This window comes from Protopterus annectens, chromosome 2.part0 (genome assembly GCF_019279795.1).
Source record: "Protopterus annectens isolate FY-2018-M chromosome 2.part0, PAN1.0, whole genome shotgun sequence".
In the NCBI taxonomy this organism is placed as follows: domain Eukaryota; kingdom Metazoa; phylum Chordata; order Ceratodontiformes; family Protopteridae; genus Protopterus; species Protopterus annectens.
Window position 1 is genome coordinate 955,752,788 of NC_056728.1, and position 20,535 is coordinate 955,773,322.

The 20,535-nt window shown below is 40.5% G+C and overlaps 1 protein-coding gene across 1 annotated transcript in view; it reads right to left on the reverse strand.

The window, feature by feature from the left end:
- Positions 1 to 1,121: 1,121 nt before the first annotated feature.
- HAUS6 (HAUS augmin like complex subunit 6) overlaps positions 1,122 to 20,535 on the reverse strand; it is a 2,286,143-nt gene continuing 2,266,729 nt past the window's right edge. Inside the window, exon 20 of the mRNA XM_044060364.1 lies at positions 1,122 to 3,521. Coding sequence (XP_043916299.1) covers positions 3,436 to 3,521 — 86 coding nt within the window. The 3' untranslated portion in view covers positions 1,122 to 3,435. The remainder of the gene's footprint in view (positions 3,522 to 20,535) is intronic.

Below are 20,535 nucleotides of genomic sequence, written 5' to 3' on the forward strand. Positions count from 1 at the left end.
AAGCCTAGCTAATCACCCCATGGGAGTATCAAACCCTGCACCTTATGCCTGTAAGGTAAACACCTTAACCATTATACCAACCTCCCATCCCTAGTGCAGGTACACCACATACCAGCCACTTGGCTCCTTCCTAACCATGCCTCTCAAGTGTACCTCACTACGAGGAATGTACCTCATTTGGGGTCTTAAAAAGTTCATGTTCCTCGAAGTTCCACATTGAAAGGGTCTGTCACACATTCAGTGTTGGGAATTTAAGTGAAATCCATAGTAAATAGAAATAAATCATATTAATTCATTAAAAGATCTTATTTATAAGTAAAACCAGCATATTTTAAGCATCCTATGACCTTCCTAGCTGATGTTGTTAGTAAGCCATTAGTACATGTTCCACATTTTGACCATTTGTTCCACATTATGAGGGCTAATGTTCATTTTGGAGATGGAAGGTTGAGAGCTATGTTCCTAACCAAGGGAAAAAGTTGGTTATATTGGTACTTCAATGCATCCAATTGCTAGATTTCATAAACTCCACCTTCTCATGATGCAAAACATTGGCTTAGGAAACTCAAAAGCATCATCTTATTAATCCTTGACCAAGCAAGACAAATAGTGTTAACATCATGACTTATAATCTGGTGACCACATGAGCATTTCAATCGTTTGAGTTTCCACACTTTACATGTTGGAACGTTAGACATAATGAATATTTGGACCATGATCTAAACTGTGCAAGTGGTAGAAAAGAACTGCATTGTGTCTGGGAAGGGCTTATTTTTCTAGCTTGCTGTCATCGTGGAGTATGCTAGCAGGAGAAGGAAGATGTCCAAAGCACAGGAACAAGACAGAAAAATACTGCTAAGCTTAGGAGAGTTGAAAAAATGTAAAGTAATCACTGCTGATGGCCTCTAAGTCAGACTGTTAAATTTCACATCGCTGCTTAGTGTACTGACAATGTGAAGCTGCAGCAGCTAAGCAGTCTGTGCAGTGTATTAAAAAAATGTGTACAGTGTTATCCTATATTGTGGACAATGATTCATCGTGCCATAAATAAAAGTATATATAAACAAAGCCTTCTGAAAAAACAAAACAAGATCTAAAATTCATTTATTACTTCAAAACCATTAAATTTGCCAGGTATATGTTTATTAATTACAATGATGCTAATACAGATAATTATGAATTAATTTTTAAGTGCAATATTTAGTTTAACAATTTAGCCTGCAAGACCAACTTACAATTTCCTTGATGTAAAGCAAAGAAATTCAATTTCATTTCAATGACAAAAACTACTAAATAAGACAGCAAACATTTTTGTGGAACACTAGCAAGACTAGAGTGGGAACATAGTTCAACTTCTTTTACTGAAACACTGCTGTAATGTGCTGGGGTTTAAATATAACCAGCTAGAGCTACAGGTAAAACTAAACATTAGCAAACTGTACTGCTTACTAGCTGCTACACAGAAGTAAAGAGGTTAAAATAAGAGTTTGAATGAAAAAGTCAAATTATCTTTATTAGTTTCCAAACAGGCAAAGTCTTAATTTGTCTGCCCATAAGCAGTGTACAGACTGTTCTTAAATCTACCAAGCCGCTTGTATTTCCAACCTATCCCTTGACACAAGTATTATCCCTTACTAGCAGGCAATGAACATGCCTTTTTTTTTTTTTTACTTTCAACTGCCTCACTTTTAAAAGGCTGCTGTTAAAATATAATGGTAAAAGTAAAGTTTCTTCTTTGTTGTAAACACCTTTGTCCGCTAACCTGTAGCATTAATTTTGCTGCTCTACCCTCCAGGAGAAACCAACTTTCATAGAAGTAATAAGCCAATAATAGTTTTTGTTAATTATGTAACTACCTTCTCTGAATCCCCAACCCACTTCCACATAGGCAGCATCTCCAAGGAGTGCCCCATCTGATGATACTGAATTTTGCTAACATGTTTCAGTAATGGATCATTAGACCCTCCAGGTAAAGATGAATTTGCAGAAATATAACTTTTTTTCAAAGCAACCTTTCCAGTGGCCACACTACTAATGCCCCATCAGCTTAGTTGTTCCTCCAAGGGCAATAGCCAGGTATTCCAAAACCTTACCATTTGGAGACCTGAGTAGTTCATTTGTTTCTGCACAGGCAGCAGTCAGGGGGTTGGAAGTACGCCAATTTACTAGTCGCAGAGAAATCCCTGCCACATCCCTCCTAACCCCATCTCAATATACAGCCAGTATACTCCAAATGACTATCACTGCCCGCACAGACAGCCACACTCTCAATGGCTGTCTAGGTGGGAAGTGATACATGTTCCCACCCATATCACCCCCAACTAAGCAGCATGTAAACCGCTCAACATTGCATGCCTGCCCTGGCCTCCTCCATAACAGACTGTTTACTTTAAAGAAACTATTGCTAAACCAGTGGATCAGGCCAACTCCCCTTCCCCAGAAAGGGTGAGCTAATATTGGCTGCTCAAGCCTATCTTCTACTACCTGACCCTCCCATGTCATGCTGCTTTATCAAACAGTAGTCTGGTTAACAGTCGTGACTTTATCCTTCTGTGCTACAGGGATAGGAAACGCACCCTATTCTTAATGTCTAATAACATGGCTGACATCACAGATGCCATCTGATATAGTCACAGCTGACAAATGAAAGCGTACAAATTCTAGGCTATCAAAAACCTGAAAAAGTCAAGTTTAAAAATGTTGCAAACATTGACAAGACACAAGAAAATATTACTTAGAAACTGACAAGTCATAAAGATGCAGTGCAATGCAAAAAAAAACTTGACATTAAGATACTCAAGATGCTTTAAGACAATAGTTTCATAATTTAACATATACAGCAACACGAACAAATACTGATGTTACACATTTGAAAAGTTAAGCATAAAAGACACCCAGTAAGTTAACAGTGAAAAAATTAAATTTGTATATGCAATAAGGTACCCTCCACTACAGGATAAGCTCATAACCTCATGTAATAAGTTTGTCATTTTACTTACTTCTTTCTGCTCACACAAAGTCTGAGTGTTTAGAAAAGCTGCCAAAAAGGGGAAAAAAAGGATAAAATATGGGACAGCGAACAGGAAAGATTTAGTACAGTTTTTGCATGTATAACAATGCAGCTTAACCATCTCAAACACAATTTCCCTTCTTACAAGCTCTGGAAGAAAAATATGCATCTGCATAGTCTGTAAATTAATTCAGTTCATTTGTGAAATTAAACAGCAGATTTTAATTAAAGATGCACCTTTTCCAACCTAGACATTTCAAATTTCATTAAAGACGCACCTTTCCCAAATCAAAGTATAATGCTGAATTTTTCAGAGAAAAAGTCAGCCTTGTGTATTTTACTGCAAAATGTAGTATTCTCTGCATGTTTAATCAGCACCAAATTGACCTCCACTCCACTACCGTTAATGCAAATGACTGTATTAATCATCCATCAGCGGTTTCATCCAAAAGTGACTGTTGGCCAAAAGCAGAATCCTCTCCTTCACCTGACATCCATCTCTCTTCTTGTCCTAAATGTGAAGAAAAAAATAAGAATTAAAAAAAATATATGACTTGCCTGCTTCAGAAGCAAACGTGTAACTAATCAAAATTAATCAAAGAATGCAAATGTCATTATGCTAGCTTTCACAAAGCTGCCAAATTTTACTCCCCCCTGTACCACCTTACTCGTGCATGTTACTCTAAACCTGCTGCCGCCCCAAACAGCTATCTTACAAATTACTTTACCAAAAACAATTTTACTAACAGTACTCTCATTTCACATATATCCTCAGACAAGCAAAATCCTAAAACTATCATTATACATCGGTCCTGTGTCCTCTCCTGTTTAGCATCTACTTCTCAGAAGTCTAGGCCAACACAAAGGGACTGGCTGACCAAGTTCACAGACTGCAAGCTGGGAGCGATTAACTCTCCAAGTCATGCAGACATCCTACAGAAAGGCCTCACTGAGACCAATGACTGGTGTCGAAACCATGGCCTTAAGCTTAATGTAAAAATATGTGTCATCCCTTTTGGTAAAAACTCAGTTCCCACTAATTACCACATTGATGGGAGCCCACTGAACGCGTTATAAGAGATCTGGGGATGCAGGTTGACAGCAACCTCTCCGACCACCACGTTGCCAATGTGGTCAGAAAGTCCTATGTGGCACATCTCATTACCAAGGGTTTTGCATCCAGGAAGAAATAGGTCATTGTCTCTCTCTACTCTTCCCTTATTAGACCAATCACTGAGTATACTGCCCCATTTGGCATGTACCTCACTAGACACCTGCAACAGCTGGAGAGGCCACAGAAGTACCTCATGAAGAGGATCCTAGGCATTAAACACAAATCCTACATGGACAGATTCAAAAGACTCCAGCTATTCTCGGTCTCATATCGACTACTTAGAGGTGATCTCTGCTTGACTTATAAACCCCATGCCTGAACCCAGCTCTGTCAGAAATGCTACATCTAAAGAAATCCCAATCCGTCCGCACCACAGGCTCCAGAGACCTCAACCTCATTACCACAATCAACAGAACATGCTGGAGGGGCAGGTTCCTCACCCAGAGACTACCCATGCGCTGTCCCTCTTCAAGAGAGATCTTGATGAGTGGATGGGTAATAGTTCACCCCGGGGATCACTCCAGTGGTTTTACTTGACAAAGGCACTGGGAACTAATGTCAGGCGGCATGATACCAGGGCACTTCTATGGGCTAGGCTTGTAAAGGCTCCATGGCCATTAGCCTAGTACACACCTATGAACTTAGCCTTACACTATGCCTAACTTATACACACACACACACACTCCCAACTCTAATGCTGAAACTTAGAATATCCTAAAGTTTCTGTATTACAAAATCCACTTAACCTTAACATCAAGCACATCCCATACACCAGAGGAATGCTCTCTCACACACACCCCTGGATGAGCACATCCTTGGAATAATGCCCCAAAACATTCCCAGGCTACTAGGTCCTCTTTATTCCGTAATGCACTGTGAAGATCTTCTCCAGATATACAGTCTACCAAACAAAGTGATCAATTTAGACACAAGCTTTATACAGAGGGAAAAAAAACGGTGGGTAGATTTATTAGAGAACATACCTACTTAGCAAGACCTACTATTACAGTAAGAGCAAAACGTTTACAGCTAGCATTTAGAGGTCCATCCTTGAAAATAGGGAGATGGAGTCATAAGCCAATCCTTCTTGGTGGTCTTCCTCATGGGAACATAACCCATATCTCTACAGCCCCAAATGAAGACCAAGACTTGTGCATCATATACAGCTTTGTATCTTGAAAAGTACTCGGTGAACACCATGTGGTTGCAGAAATCATTCAACCTTAAATTGCAGAAAAAAGTCTGCGAGAGAGAAAATTAAAATGGATATTTAATATAATCTGTTAACCATTTGGCCAGAATCACCTTGGAAATTTTACATCCAAGTTTCTTGTCTGAAAAGGAAACAAACAGCTGAGAGTATTTCTGTTTATATATATTAAAAAAAAAGCCTCAGCTGCTGGTATACATCCATACAATAAAAGGTACTCCCCTGGATATATGGACTGTTTGAGATTCAAGGAAATAAAGACTTGAGTCCTTCTTAAAGGGATTTTGTCTCGTCTAGAAATAATTTAAATTGCTGCTGTACAACCATACAATGAAGACATTTACCTAAATATACGGACTACTTGAGATTCATTTCAGTTGCGTAGGCATATGACAGCATTTCAGAATGAGACATTATCTTGTACAAAGATGCTAAAGATAGCAAGGTTTGGTGAAAGTTAGAAATAGCTGCCAAGTATACTTTAAATGAGAAGAAACTGCAAGCAGTTAAAGACCTGACGTAGATTCTTAAACACTGAGGACACTGGAAATGAGAAACGGCCTTTGATAAAACACATATGACAATTAGTTCATTTACTCTTGCAGGTATTTTTAGTACTAGGTTTTTGGCTCTTATAAGCAGGCACTGTATCCCTTTCTGTAAAATACGGGATTAGTCTCAATTTATCTCAGGAAATATGAGCCCTGCAAAAATAGGTGAAGCCTTTCCTATTACGTGTGATACAAGCACTGATAAGGACAAGTCAAACTACACTTGTAATAGGTGACTATCGTCAGGCACACTGACGTCCCGCTCACCAGGCTGAACAAGGAGAGGGTCACGGTGAGCAGCCTGTCGGGCGCTAGGATCCGCCACATAACACAAGCACTCAGGTCACTCCAAGGCAAGTACAAATATGACTCAGTCATTGTCCATGCTGGTGTGAATGACCTGAGATGTACCTCCCTGGACTACATGAAAAGAGACACAAAGGAGCTCTCTGAGCATGTAGCCCAGGCCGGTATGACCCTGACCTTGAGTAGCATCTTACCTTCACCAAGAATGATGCCACAATATGAAGACAAGATGATCAATTTCAACAATTGGCTTAAGTACTGGTGTCATTCAAAGGGGATCCAATGCCTGTCAGCTTGGGATGATATGCTCGACAAGCCATGATGCTTCGCTAGGGACGGCTTGCACCTGTCACCCTGGGCTTCGGATATTGGCAAAGGCTCTTGCTACCCCATAGTACCTTTTTAGGCAAGGCTCAAAAGACAAACCCACCTCCATAGGTATCACAAGGGATAAGAAACTAAGAGTAATGCTACTCAACGCCAGAAGTCTAAACCTCAAGATGCACTTTCAAACTCTCCTTAGCATGGAGAACATCGATATCTGTGCAGTAACAGAAACCTGGTTCAGGGCTCCCGAGCACCCCAGCACTACCAGGTTATACCTCATACCATGCTTTTCGCCCCAAAACTTGGACCGAACCATAAAAGGAGGGGAGTATCGATATTCATCAAAGATACCCACACCTCCAGGTTGGTGGCAAAGCACGAAGCATCAGAGACTATCCATGTGCAACTAACAGTGGGTAAAACTGCCTTCCAGTTTATAGCCTGCTACAGACCACCCTCCCAAACCCAGGAACCCCACTCGGCCTTCCTGAGAACACTGGAAAATATGAAGGTCTCTCCAAACACCATTATATTGGGTGACTTCAACTACCCAAACAGACTGGGAGCATTACTCTAGCTCCAACACCCTAGCCCAAAGGTTCCTAGAATTTATAAACTCAAATGCTATGGAACAACGTGTTACCACTCCCATAAGAGGGGAAAACATACTGAACCTGATCATCACCAACATGGGGACTCTATGCTCCAGACCAGAAGTGTATCCCTCACTGGTAAGATCAGACCATAAACTAATCTCACTGGATATTCACATCCCGACCCCACCCCCTGCCCAGAAAACCACAGTGAAAAAGTAGTTTGTACCTTACATAAAAATAGATGTTGTCGAGGATTCCATTGCTGCAGTCCTAACAATTGGGTGACAAGGCCCAAAAACACCAAAACATGAACAATATATATAAAATATAAGCAGGCAAACACTCACCACACCACCACCCCTAAACACAGAGGAAACAAATAGAAGTCACAATCATAGTGAGCAAAAATTAACTCAGCAGAGATCTTAATAGAAGAGAAGCACAACCCTTTAAAGATATTGAAGAAATCACAATCAACACTCACAAGAATCGCTTCTCACATTTCTTTTGTCAAAGAAAAATCTCTCATCCATTTTGCTCTACACACTCTGCTTGTGAACTAGTGTACTTAACTTAGGCTCAATTAAAACTAAATTTGGAACTCCAGAAGAAGCTTGTTTTCAAGAGATGAATATGCCACACTGTTAGATAAGAAAGTGAATATGAACATTTGAGACTTGCCTCTTGAGCTAACAGCCGCCAGATGAGAACAGAAGGAAGAGTGCTGCGGCTTCTCAGAGTGCTGTCTTGTTAGTAGTGAGTGAGTAGAAGTAATCAGGGAGGGAATCAAAATCAAAGGCCAAATAGGCTGTGGCCTGTAATAGCACCTTTGGAAGACACCTTTGGAAAGAAAGGCATACATGAGAATTTTGGCCTGTCAAGATTTTCCCAACTGAACTTTTTGTGTCGTATGTTCCAAGAAGTGATGAAACCCTCTTCTTTTGAAAGTGAAAGATTGGTTTGGTTTGGTAAGGCTCCCACACTTCAAATCTGTTCAATACAATCACATCAATGTTGAAAATACATGAAGATCCAGTGGGATCCCAATTTAAGACACTCAAACATCTGCTAATCACATCTCTGGCAGTTTTCTGTGCTCCTGGCCCTAACCCTGTCTGAAGCCACATCTGGCATAAGCGCAATCTTGCATAAAATCATTGCTTGATAAGAATGTGTTCTTGGTGTGTGTTACCATAAAACATTTGTGTACTGTTGTACAGTTGTGTCTGTTCTCTGTCCTTAAGAATACCAAAGAACAGAAATAAAGAAAGACTGTAAAACAACATCTCCTTCCTAACAACCTGAAAGATGTGTATTTGCCTGACTGTCTGGCCACTTGTCTTGTATCCACTTTCCATCCATTTGAGCTCCCCAAGCAATGTCCTGGCATCTGTCGTTAAATCTGACTCCCCTCGCGCGGTCACAGGTCACAGAGTTGTATTCTGCATCGCACATGGCCTGGCCCCACCAAATTTTGTTAAGGTATTATGGGAAGTGGGAATGACAAATCCTAAATCCTGGCAGTGCTGAGTCCATACATTTTGATACCCTTGTAACTTCCAGTTTCCATACATTGGCAGATGGAAGCACCAAGCCACAAGATGTACCATGAACAGGAAGGTAAGGACTGTCAGCGCAGTCAGCACGGAGTTGACTGATGGAAGTCAGTGTGGAAGGATGTTTGTTTGTGTGGGGGTTTAAAGGAAATCTGTTTGCTCGCATTTCATTCAGTCTCACACCCAGCCAACATGTCTGAGGGGAGAAGCTAGACTGGACTTATTTTATTTCATGACTACCAGCATCTCTTTCTATACCCTAGTATATAGTCCAGATGCTGTAGAAGTGTCTTCTTTTCTTGAGCCAGTTGAGCCAGAATCGTCTAAGTAAGGATAGATTTGAATTTTTAATTTGAATTGAAGTAAAGTATCACTGGAGCCAGAGGTGAATAGTGTATACTCTGCAGTAGATAAGCAAAAGGGCAATGCAGAGAACTGATAATGAGAATCTCTCTGTAGCCCGCGAGCGCAGACCTGCAACTTAGCTTGATAGGCACATGAAGGGGTAAGCTTCCTTGAGATCTAAAGTTACCATCCAGTGATCTTTGCAGAGGCAAACTTCTCTAAAGCAAATTTCACACTCCTCAAAACAGAGGTGGAATCCTTCAAAGCCCCGGCCTGTGGAAAATACGGCCCAGACCACAGAATCCTTTATAAACCCATTCTATGAACACCTTCAGGAATGCATGGATCATGCAATCCCAAATAAAACCAAGACCCAATCCTCCAAAGGCAGACGTCCTGTCTGGTGGATCCCAGCCATAAACAAACTATACAATAGAAGGAGGAAGCTACTAAATGATAGAGCAAAATCCCAAAAGGGAAGGCATCTCAGATCAGTATTAGCAAAAACTACGGGCACTCATTAAATCGTCTAAGGCCAGCTTAGAGAGAAAATTGCACAGGACACTAAGGATAATCACAAGGCTTTCTTTAGCTATGTTAGGAACCTGGGTGGTAATTCCCAGATATGCTCAGAATTAGTCCAAAATGACAAAAATACACTGAACCCACAGACATTGCCAACATCCTAGCTGACAGGTTCAGCTCAAACTCCCCACACCAAAAGGGCAAATATCTATCCCAGCAGAGTGCTGCCCCCGACATCTCAGATGCTCAGGTAAGAGCCGCCCTCTCCAAAGCAAAAAACACAGCATCAATGGGACCAGACGGTGTCCCGGGCTGCGTCCTACATGAACTCCAAGAAGAGCTAAACTCAAACATAAAACTACTGTTCAATCTCAGCCTTACTACAGGATATGTGCCCAAAGAGTGGCGTACAGCAACAGTGGTCCCTCTCCATAAAGGTGGTGCCTCAATGGATCCTGGAAACTATCGCCCCATAAGCTTGAGTAGCTTGGTCTGCAAAGCTATGGAAAGGATCATCATGGACCTCATAAATAAAGATATTGGGGACCTACAGACACTGGATCCTACCCAGTTCAGCTTTGTTAAGGGCAGATCCTGCCTCTTAAACCTGGTTGATTTCTTTGAAACAGTCACCAAGGCCATTGACGAGGAGAAGGTGGTCCACACAGCCTACCTGGACCTCGCAAAAGCCTTCGATACAATACCCCACTCGGGCATTATAGATAAGCTCACCAGCTTAAATATAAACCCCTATGTCACTAGATGGATTGCAAACTGGCTCAAGGACAGAACCCACATGGTTAGAATTGCTGGAGCCATGTCAGACTGCAAACCAGTTACAAGTGGTGTCCCACAAGGCTCAGTCCTGGGACCACTCTTGTTCGGCATATATTTCTTGGAGGTACAGGCCAACACGGAAGGAATGTGGCTGACCAAGTTCGCGGATGACTGCAAACTGGGCGCCATAATCGACTCTCCAGACAACACAAGCATCCTCCAAAAGGGCCGCATAGAAACAGACAACTGGTGCCAGAGCCATGGCCTCAAGCTAAACGCCAAAAAAGTGTATAGTCATCCCCTTTGGCAAAAACAAAGTGCCCACAAATTACCACATAGGTGGTAATCCATTAAGTACAGAATAAGTAATTAGGGACCTGGGGACCCAAGTTGATAGCAATCTCTCATTTGACAACCACGTGGCCAAAGTGGTTAGAAAAACATTTTATATAGCCCACCTAATCATGAAGGGATCCACATCTAGATCAGGGAAGGTCATCGTGCCTCTTTACTAATCCCTCATCAGGCCCATAATTGAGTACAATGCCCCTTTTGGAATGTACCTTACCAGACACCTGCAGCAACTGGAAAGACCCCAAAAGTACCTCACCAAGAGGATCAAAGGGCTCAAACAGATGCCATATGCTGCCCGGTTAAAGAAACTCCAGCTCTACTCAGTGGCATACCGCCTTCAGAGGCGATCTGTGCCTGACGTATAAAGCCATGTCCAACCCGGAATTAATGGACATGCTGCACCTCAGAAAATCCAAATCCCATCGAGCTACGCTCGAGAGACTTGAACCTCAGCACTGAAATAAATAGGACATGCTGGAGGGACAGATTCATAACCCAGAGGCTCCCTTCACTCTGGAATAAAATCCCAGTCCAGGTTAGGCAGAGTCCCTCATTGACTCTCTTCAAGAGGAATCTTGATGAGTGGATGGGAGATCGTAGGTTTACCCCGGGTATCACTTCTGTGTCACTGTTAGACAGAGGCACAGTATACTAACCTCGAAAAAGGGCATAGCAAAATAAATTTAAAATGGGTGGCGAAAGCCAAACACATTCTGCCTAGGCTTATACATGCCCTAGGGCAGATAGCCTAGTATGAACCTATGAAAAAGTTGTGTAAAAAAGCTTTCATAAGTTGCTTCAAGGAATATGATCCCCACCAGGGTGGGCACAGATGCTCATATTACGTGCGATACAAAATAGGTTAAATAAAGTCTAATGATAATCTCAAGAAAGCAGCATTTTCAATGATAAAATGTAAACCACTCTATTAGATGGAACTGACAAAGCTCAGGTGAAAGTGTTTTCTTAAATATAGTGCGCTACAGTGGCAGCTCATACTGTGCTTTCATTTTTTTGTTTGTTAAAATAAATAACGTTTTAACTAAGAATTAGGTTCAACAGGCTGCTAAGCTGGTAAACCGTCAAGTCTTTCAGGAATATTCAAGGGCAGGACTAACCTCTAAACTTTGGGATTGGCTCCTTGTTTCCTATTTCCCAGAATTTCCACCAATCAGCTCCCTGTGACCCAACAAGGCATGTTTATTCCTCCCACAGGGTGGACATCAGACATAGGTTCATAGTACTAATCTATGAACTTATGAACCTATGAATATGAAATGTTATAATGAAAAAAATTAATCATAACTGGAATATTTTTTTTTTTTACTTCAGATATTAAAACAGTAGCTGGGCCACCTCTCCAATGTTTCCTGCTGCAGTGTGACTAAAAAGATCTTGACAGCAGGGTCTTTGCACCAAATTACTGGATGAGAAAGGGGACCCAGTAACCACAGTAATGTTTTAAGTATAAGGGGACCTAGTAACCATAGTAATATTTTAACTGCCCTCTGCTGGCACCCAGCATTAGCATTAGTCCTGCTGCTATTGATGGACTTCCTTGTACCAGATCAAATAAATAAATGGCTCACTCAGCTCTATTATGACCTCACAGGAATGCAACCACCATTCATCATCAAAATCATATTTGGCAAGGGGGAGCAAGTCCTCTTGCACTTACATTTTCCACTATCGAGGTCACTCCATCTCTGCAAAACGAAAAATCTCTGCTACAGAACAAAATCCATTTTCTGGGTAAAAGTAAAGTTATATAAAAATCTTACCATAACAGTAGATTTTCCTCTCATCACAGCTGCAGTATTCGTCACCTTAGGGATCTCTCCAGAGGACAGCCCAATGTCTGGCCAGTTTAGCAAAGCCTTTAGATCTTGTATGCACTATATGTCACATGTATGCTCCCCATATAGGAAGTAGGGCATAAATGTGATGCATGGGTGCAGTTACCCAGAACTGAATTGCCCCAGAAGAGAACAGGCTCCAAAGGACAAAGGCGGCTTTGCACATACAGAAGGAGAAAATGCAGATGAAAAAGGGAGACCCTCAGCCAGGAGGCAAACAAAAACAAATCTCAAAAGAAAAACGGGGGGGTGGAGGGAAGGACAGAATATTGCAACAGTGAAGAGAAGTATATCCACTGTTACGGCAAGATTTTACACAACTGTACCAAGTCCTTCAATATCCCTGTTGCAGTATTATTCACCTTAAGGAGAGTACAAAAGCTCAAGAAAAGGATTGGGAGATGGAAGGCTGGGAACAGTCCTCAACAAACCCATGCAGAATGGCTCTAGCAAAACCTGCTCTGGCCCTAGAAACCATATCCAGTTTATGCTTAGTAAAGGTATGCACTGAAGACCAAGTAGCAGCTTCAGTGATGGAATTTGTGTATAGCTCCTTGAAGAAAGCACTTCAAGAAGCAACAGCCCTAGTGGAGTGACCCTGATGGAAGTAGACAGGCACTTGCTATGAAAAGAATAAAATGAAATGGGCTTAAGTACTCAGGTGGAGATGGTCTCCTTAGAAAAATTCAAACCCAGTGTCCTGGGATGAAAGGAAACAAAAAGCTGGTCAGAATTACAGATAGACTTAATTTTATCCAAACAATACCTGAGCTGTCTCTTCAAATCCAAAGTATGAAGGACTCTCTCACTAGCAGGCTGAGAAGGAAAAAAATTAAGGCATTTGTACTGACTGATTCAAAGCCAACTCATTAACAACCTTGGTCATAAAATAAGGATTAGTACATAGTGAGGCCCTGTCCCTATGAAAAACCAAAAAAGGAAGGATGGCCATAAGGGCCTGAAGTTCAGAAACCAAGCAGAATAAGATCAAGCAATAAGACTGTCTTTCCAGGTGCAATGTTGCAGAAAAGCTGAACCTGCAGGCACAAAGGGAGCATGGGTCAATTTTTCTAAAACAAAATTAAGGTCCCAAGCAGAACGGAAAGGCTTCCTTGGGGGTTGAGATGCAGAACACCTTTAAGGAAATGTTTGACCTCAAAGCAAGAAGCCAGAGGAGGATTCAAGGGCAAACGGGCAGAAATAGTTGACAAATGGACCATTACAGAATAGGCCAAGCAAGACTGGAGCAACTCACCCGAATAGGAGAGAAACAGAGGGACCCCAACTGAAAAAGTCCTGGTTATGAGTATGACACCAAACAGAAAATCTCTTCCATTTGGACACACAACTTTTTTGGTTGCAGGTTTCCTTGCCTCCTGTAAAAACCCTTAGCATGTCCGCAAGAAAAAAAAGGTGCCTAAAAGGGATTAAAACACTAATTACCCACAGTGTCAGTTGAAGGGTGGACAAGTGAGAATGGATGAGTGACCTCTTGTCCTGTATAGGGAGGTCAAACTTGCTAGTGACTCCTATTTGGCCTCAAGATTTTTTGGGAGTCCAGCTGAATCTTGTGCAGGACTCCTGAAAGTAGGAGAAAGGGAGGGAAGGCATAGAGAAACATCCCCTTCCAAGGGAAAGAAAGGCCATCAGTCTTCCATGCCAGATGGCATGGCACTCTGGAACAGGAGGCAAAAAGATCTACCTGAGGAGTACCCCACCGATGGACTGCCCAGAAAAACATCTCTGTGAAGTATTCATTCATCAGCTTGTGTTTTGGACCTGCTCAAAGAGTCTGCCACTAGATTGTGCTCTGAAGGAATATACACTGCCTGAAGAGTTAACTGATAATGGAGAGCCAGATCCCAGGTCTGAAGAGTCAGCCTGATAAGACTTTCTGCCCCCCTGCTTACAGACATACCACATTCACTGTGTTACCTTCAGATAGCCTGTAGACACAGCATGGGGTGAAAAGTATGATGGGTCAGAATCATCGCTCTCATCTATTTGATGTTGATATGGGTGTGACATTTGAGGAAGTGGTGGATGGGCAGAAACCTTCAACTTTCAGGTTAACACAGGAAGCACCCCACCCCATGTCTGAAGCATTTAACAGTTCTTGAGAAGGGACCAGAGGCTGAAAGAGCAGACCTGGGTTGAGGGTAATTTGCTGAATCAACCAGAATTCTCATTTTAAAAAAGGAAGGCGAGGGACTCTGAAATCCAGAGAGGGTGGCAATGCTGAAGCCAAATTGACATGAGGTACCACTGAAGCTTCTGCATGTGCAGTCTGACAAGAAGGAGCACTGGAAAAGAAAGGACCATGAATCCCAGGGCCTGAAAAAATTCTTTGGCTGGAACAGCAGTCAGAGGAAGATGAAACTGAAAGAAAGCTGTGACGGACAAAACTTTTGGAGGTGGAAGAAAGGACAACATTTGCACTGCCTGGATTCTTCCAGATGCATATAATCCCAAAAGGGAGTCAAGGCAGACTTTTGGAAATTGACAGTGAACCCCAGACTTTGAAGAAGAGAGATGGTGAACTCCAGATCTTTAAAGAGGCAACTGGGAGAAGGAGCCTGAAGCAATAGGTCATCTAGATAAGGAAAAATCTGAATGCTTGGAGCATTTAAAAAGCAATCACTGCAGCTAAGCATATTGTGAATACCCTTGGGACAGTAGAAAGGCCAATGGACAAAGCAGAGAACTAAAAATGAGAGAAACAAACAGAAAAACGTATAAACTTCCTGAAAAGAGGGTGAACAGGAATATGAAGGTAAGCATCCCTCAGATCCAAGGACACCAGAAAAGCCTGGGGTAGAAAAACAGGAAACAGAGTTTGAAGAGTAAGCATCCAAAAAGAAGGGACCTTGAGAAAGATGTTGATCAGGGAGAGACCTAGAAGAATTCTCAAAGTGCCCTCCTTTGGAGCAATCAGGAACATCCTGGAAAAAAACCCTGTCCTACTTGGGAAGGAGGGACAGGTTGAATAGTTCCCTGGTCCACCAGGGATGGAAGGACCGCTAAGAAATGAGGATGTTCCAGAAGTGGTTGTTAAATCCCTGAAAAAGGAGGGAAGGGCTTCCACGCCATGAAGCAACCCTGACAGATGATGCACAGGACTAAAGAATCCAAGGTGATGAGATGCTAGTTTGGAAAACAGAGGGTGATCCAAAGGGGCAAGGGATACTGGGGGCAAGATGTCAAACAGAAGCAGGTTTGTCAGATAAAGGAAACTTCTGGGCCACAGCAGCATGATTAGACTTAACAGGTGTCCTACCACTCTTTCTGCCTTCAGCGGCCTAACAATGCTGCCTTCAAACAAAAGCAAACCTAGCAGGATAATTCCCCCTCAATTCAGAGAAAGGAGACACAAAAATGTGTTTAAAGACCTGTAAACCCTTACCTTCTTCTTAAAGAGACAAACTTAGCAGCAGTCCCAAAGAGATTTTTATTATCCAAAGGAGTATCTGGCAACTTCGCGTCAATACCCTCAAGTAAAGACTGCAGACAAAGCCTAGAATAATGCCCCACGTCAGACCCAAAGGCAGCAGCTCTGGAAGAAGCATCAGCTGCACTTGACAGAACGGCAAGCCACTTGAAAGGAAGAACACAAAACACACACAGCAGAAGACTTACCTTCAGAATCAGGCAGGTCAGAAATACCCTGACAAACCTGGGCAATCAAGCCAAGGGCACATCTGGTCAAGTGGGTCAGGTAATTGATGGCCCGAGAGGCTGAAGTAGAAGTATAAACCTTCTTACCAATTCTCTCCATTGTCCTGCTACCTTTATCTGAAGGCAGAAACTTGGAAGACGGCAAAAGATTAGAGAGCTTGTCAGAGGAGAGTGACATTGTGACAGGATCAGCAGGACGACAATAAGAATTTTAAATCCTCAGGAACCTTATAGAACCTGTCAGGTTTCTTTGGAGCAGAACACTTGCGAATCAGGAGACTTAGAAGCAACTCTAAAGATGTCTAACAAAGCAACCAGCATAGGAGGCACTGCTGAAGGTTCAGGATTGCCCACCTGAAGCAGTTCATAACTTTTCTGGATATCAGACACTTATGAAGAATCCCACTAAGTATTCCATCATTCTTGCTATTGTGTACACAAAACACAATTCCTCAAAAGAAGACTCAAGATTAATGGACTCTTCCTAATCAGAACAATATGCCAAAGACAAAGGTATCTAGGAAGAGTAAGACAACGACCCTTCATCAGACTCTGAATCCTCATGTGAGGAACTGGGTTCCCTAGACTGTTTGGAATGAGTTGAAGTCCAAGGGGAAGTAGCACAGAAATCCCTTGGGGAGGCTTCAGGGCTTAATTGGGGTTATCCAATTAATTTTATTCGGGACATAAGGAAAGAAGTTGAAATTGGTAGGAAGGATAGATTTCAACCCATCAAAGGAATAATGGAAAATATGAACTTGAATGAAAATAAGTGTGGAAAAGGGAATGATAAAAACACACAAAAAAGATTAATAGTAGAGTTCAATTCTATTAATAGGAATATAAAAAGTATAATAAATAAGGAATGGGAGAAATTTATATCCTTCACAGATATGGAAGAAATTAAAAATATGACACCCCTTGTCATATATAAAAATCCAATATGTATACGCAACATGTTTGAAAGCAAAACAATGAATAATAGAGAAACATGTTATAGGAAGAAAGGCACCTTCAAATGTGGAAGGTGCAAACAATGTCCATATATAATGAATGCAGAAGAGATCAGTATTGTAAGTAGGAATATGAAATTAAGAGGTAGGGATCATTATAATTGTGACACCCAAGGAGTGGTATATATAGCTATTTGTCAGAAATGTTTTTCATTTTATATAGGGAAGACTGAGAGGTCCCTAAAAAGACGTATATATGAACACATTTATGACATCAGTAGGTCTAGAGAGACAAATGCTTTATATAAGCATTGTATAGACTGTAAGGAAGCTAATTATTTATGGTTTATAATAGAGCAAGTCAAACGGGATATAAGAGGGGGCCCATGGGAAGACATTCTGGAGAATAAGGAACTGTGGTGGCAAGTGAGATTAGATGCAAGTAGAAAACCGGGTCTTAATGATATGGTTTCTGTGAAACCATTATTAAAGCTAAAGGCTAATAAAGTATGAAAAAATGAATGAAGTTTCAACAAGAATGATCCTGGTAACAACAACAACATTTTAATTTGATATTTTAACACTTTAAACATATTTTAAATATATTAATATGTTTATTATAAAATATGTATAAATTATATAAAATTTATTTATTTATAAGTAATTTAATAATATTTATTTAGATTGTTATATTAAGTTATAAATGGGTCAATTAATTTTTATAATTGTTATTATTCTTGTAAGTGTATATATGAAATTCGGTATGGTATAGCAGGATTTGCACACTAGATGGAGCTGTTTCACAAGAGTCTTTGAATGATTTTAGAAGTCTTGATATATGAATATGTATTAGTTCTGTTAAATATTCATGAATGGTCAAACAGGATTGGTGTATTTGAATTTTATTTTTAATTGCAGGGATGATTTTATTGGTAAATTTGTCATTAAATTAAAGTATAAAAATGGAAAGGTTTTAATAGGTAGTTGTCTGATGAAGTCCTGGTGGAGAGGGACGAAAACGCGTGTTTCTGTATGGTTATGTGAAGAGCGTTAATAAATTCCATATAAAATCTTTTTTGGCACTCTTTCTGCGACTCTAGTAGCATTTTGGTGTATTTATAGTCGTTGGTGTGCTGCGTTCCATCGTTTTTGGTGATTCTTGGTTTTTATCGGGTGGACCTGAGTTGCAGTTTGACTGTGTATTCCGAACACAGTACCATGAGTACGGAAGTGCAAGAAGAAGTGGGCCAGACGCGTAAGCTCATTGGCCAATTGACAGAACTAATCGACCTGCTCACTCCTTTGTGTCAAACCCTACTGCCTGGTAAGGCAGTGATACAATCTGATGGCGGTTTATCCGAGAGACTCTTGGGGCCAACGTCCAAAAGAAAGAGGGAGCTTATTGGCGGTGAAGATGCAGCCGGCGACCCTGAGGACATAGAAGGGACAAATTTCAACCCCATGAGGACGCCTAGTGTTTTGGTGAAAGGAACTGAAAGAACTGATATGACGGAAAGGAACTATAGTTCGCAGGGGGCTAGACCGAAGTCTTCACTGCTATATAAAGGTACTGTTGTTTTGGAATATCAAACCACAAATGAGTGGTTAAAGAAAGATTATTTATTTAAAGATGACAATCAGCAAGCATATAAAACCGCATTGAAGGTCGTCAGATGCAGCTAAATTAAATGAACTTACTAAACTAATGACACAATACAGGACATTGAGTATTGAGAATGCATATCTCAATGAATGTTTATTTAAAGAGATAGTCCCTAAGGGGCTTAGGATGTATAAATATCCCAATAATGTGGAGAATGGTTCATTGTTTCATGAAAATTTGGTAAAAGTGTTTAATAAATGTGGGCTGGAAGTAGTCCAGCTGATTACAGACGACAATGTAAGAAGACAGGAAATATTGGGAAAAGAAATTCATGAACTAGATTTATGTATCAAGAATGATTTAATTTTCAATATTGGAGAAGAGAAAGAAAAGTATTTTAAGATTCGAAATGACAGACTCTAAATGTGAAATTATTATACAGCGCAAAATGGGAAAACTGGATAGGGATATCAAAGAATATAATAATAATACCAGTTACCCCAAACCTACATACATCAATAGTAAAAGAAATAACTATACTTTTAAGAATCAAATGGTTCATCAACAGAATTATAATAAGAGAGACAATGAAGAGGGATGGGGGAGAATGGAAATGTATGATGAAGAATTTCCCCCTTTAAGGAACAATGGAGATGAAGTTCAACCACCCCAGGCTAAGAGAGGAAATTTTTACATGAGAGGGGGGAGAAGGGGGAGGGGAAGATATTAAGTTGTATCCCCTCATCCAGTACAAAGCTTAATGATACCCAAGATATTATTTTCAATAAAGACAAAGGTACATATAGAGGTTTCTCTATTTATAATTTTAGTGATGTTTTGTTAACTAAGGATCATTTTAATTTGTTGAGTAAGGGTTTAAAGTATATTCCAAATAAGAAAGGGGAAGTAGCAGGAACTAAATTAGATATCAAATTATTTATTAGGAAAATTAATTTGGCTATCCTAACCACAAGAGCTGGGTTCAAAAGAAATGAGAGTGAAGGGGTAAGATTGACTAGGAGTTCTGTATATAACCCACCACTTTTACCACAGCTCAAGAACTTAGAAAATGTATTAGAAAAAGAAGTTATAAAAGTAAGGGGCAACAATAGACTTAATTATAATTTGACAGAAAAGGAAAATGAAATATTAAATGAATTAAGATGTAATGAGAGTGTGAGAATCATGAAACCGGACAAGGGAGGGGGTATTGTAATCATGGATAAAATATTGTATGAAGCTAAAATGAATTCTATTTTGGGAGATGAAAGTAAGTATAGTATAGTATCAAAGAATGAAATTGAAATAGCATATAAAAAGATTGATATGGTGTTAGAAAACTTGTTAATTGAGAAAGTAATTGATGTTAGGACACATAGATATTTTGAAATAGAAACCCGAGAATAGCTACTATTTTCGGGATTCCCAAAACTCATAAGAATGAAGACAACCCCCCCCTTAGACCCATAGTTACATCTGAGGGAGCTAAGACAGTACCCTTGGCTAAATACGTAGATGAAAAAGCAAAGCATATTTGGGTCGACAATAAAACTATATTAAAAGATTCATGGGACTTTTTAAGGGAACTCACACCTGAAGTATATAAAGAAGATTTAATATTCATAACAATTGACATTATAGACCTGTTTTCTTGTATCCCTTATAAGGAAGGGATGGATTATTTTGAGGAAAGCATCTATTTAGACCATAAAATGACACATGAAGATAAGGTAGCTACAGTTGCTCTCATGGATACCGTATTGAAATACAATTTTTT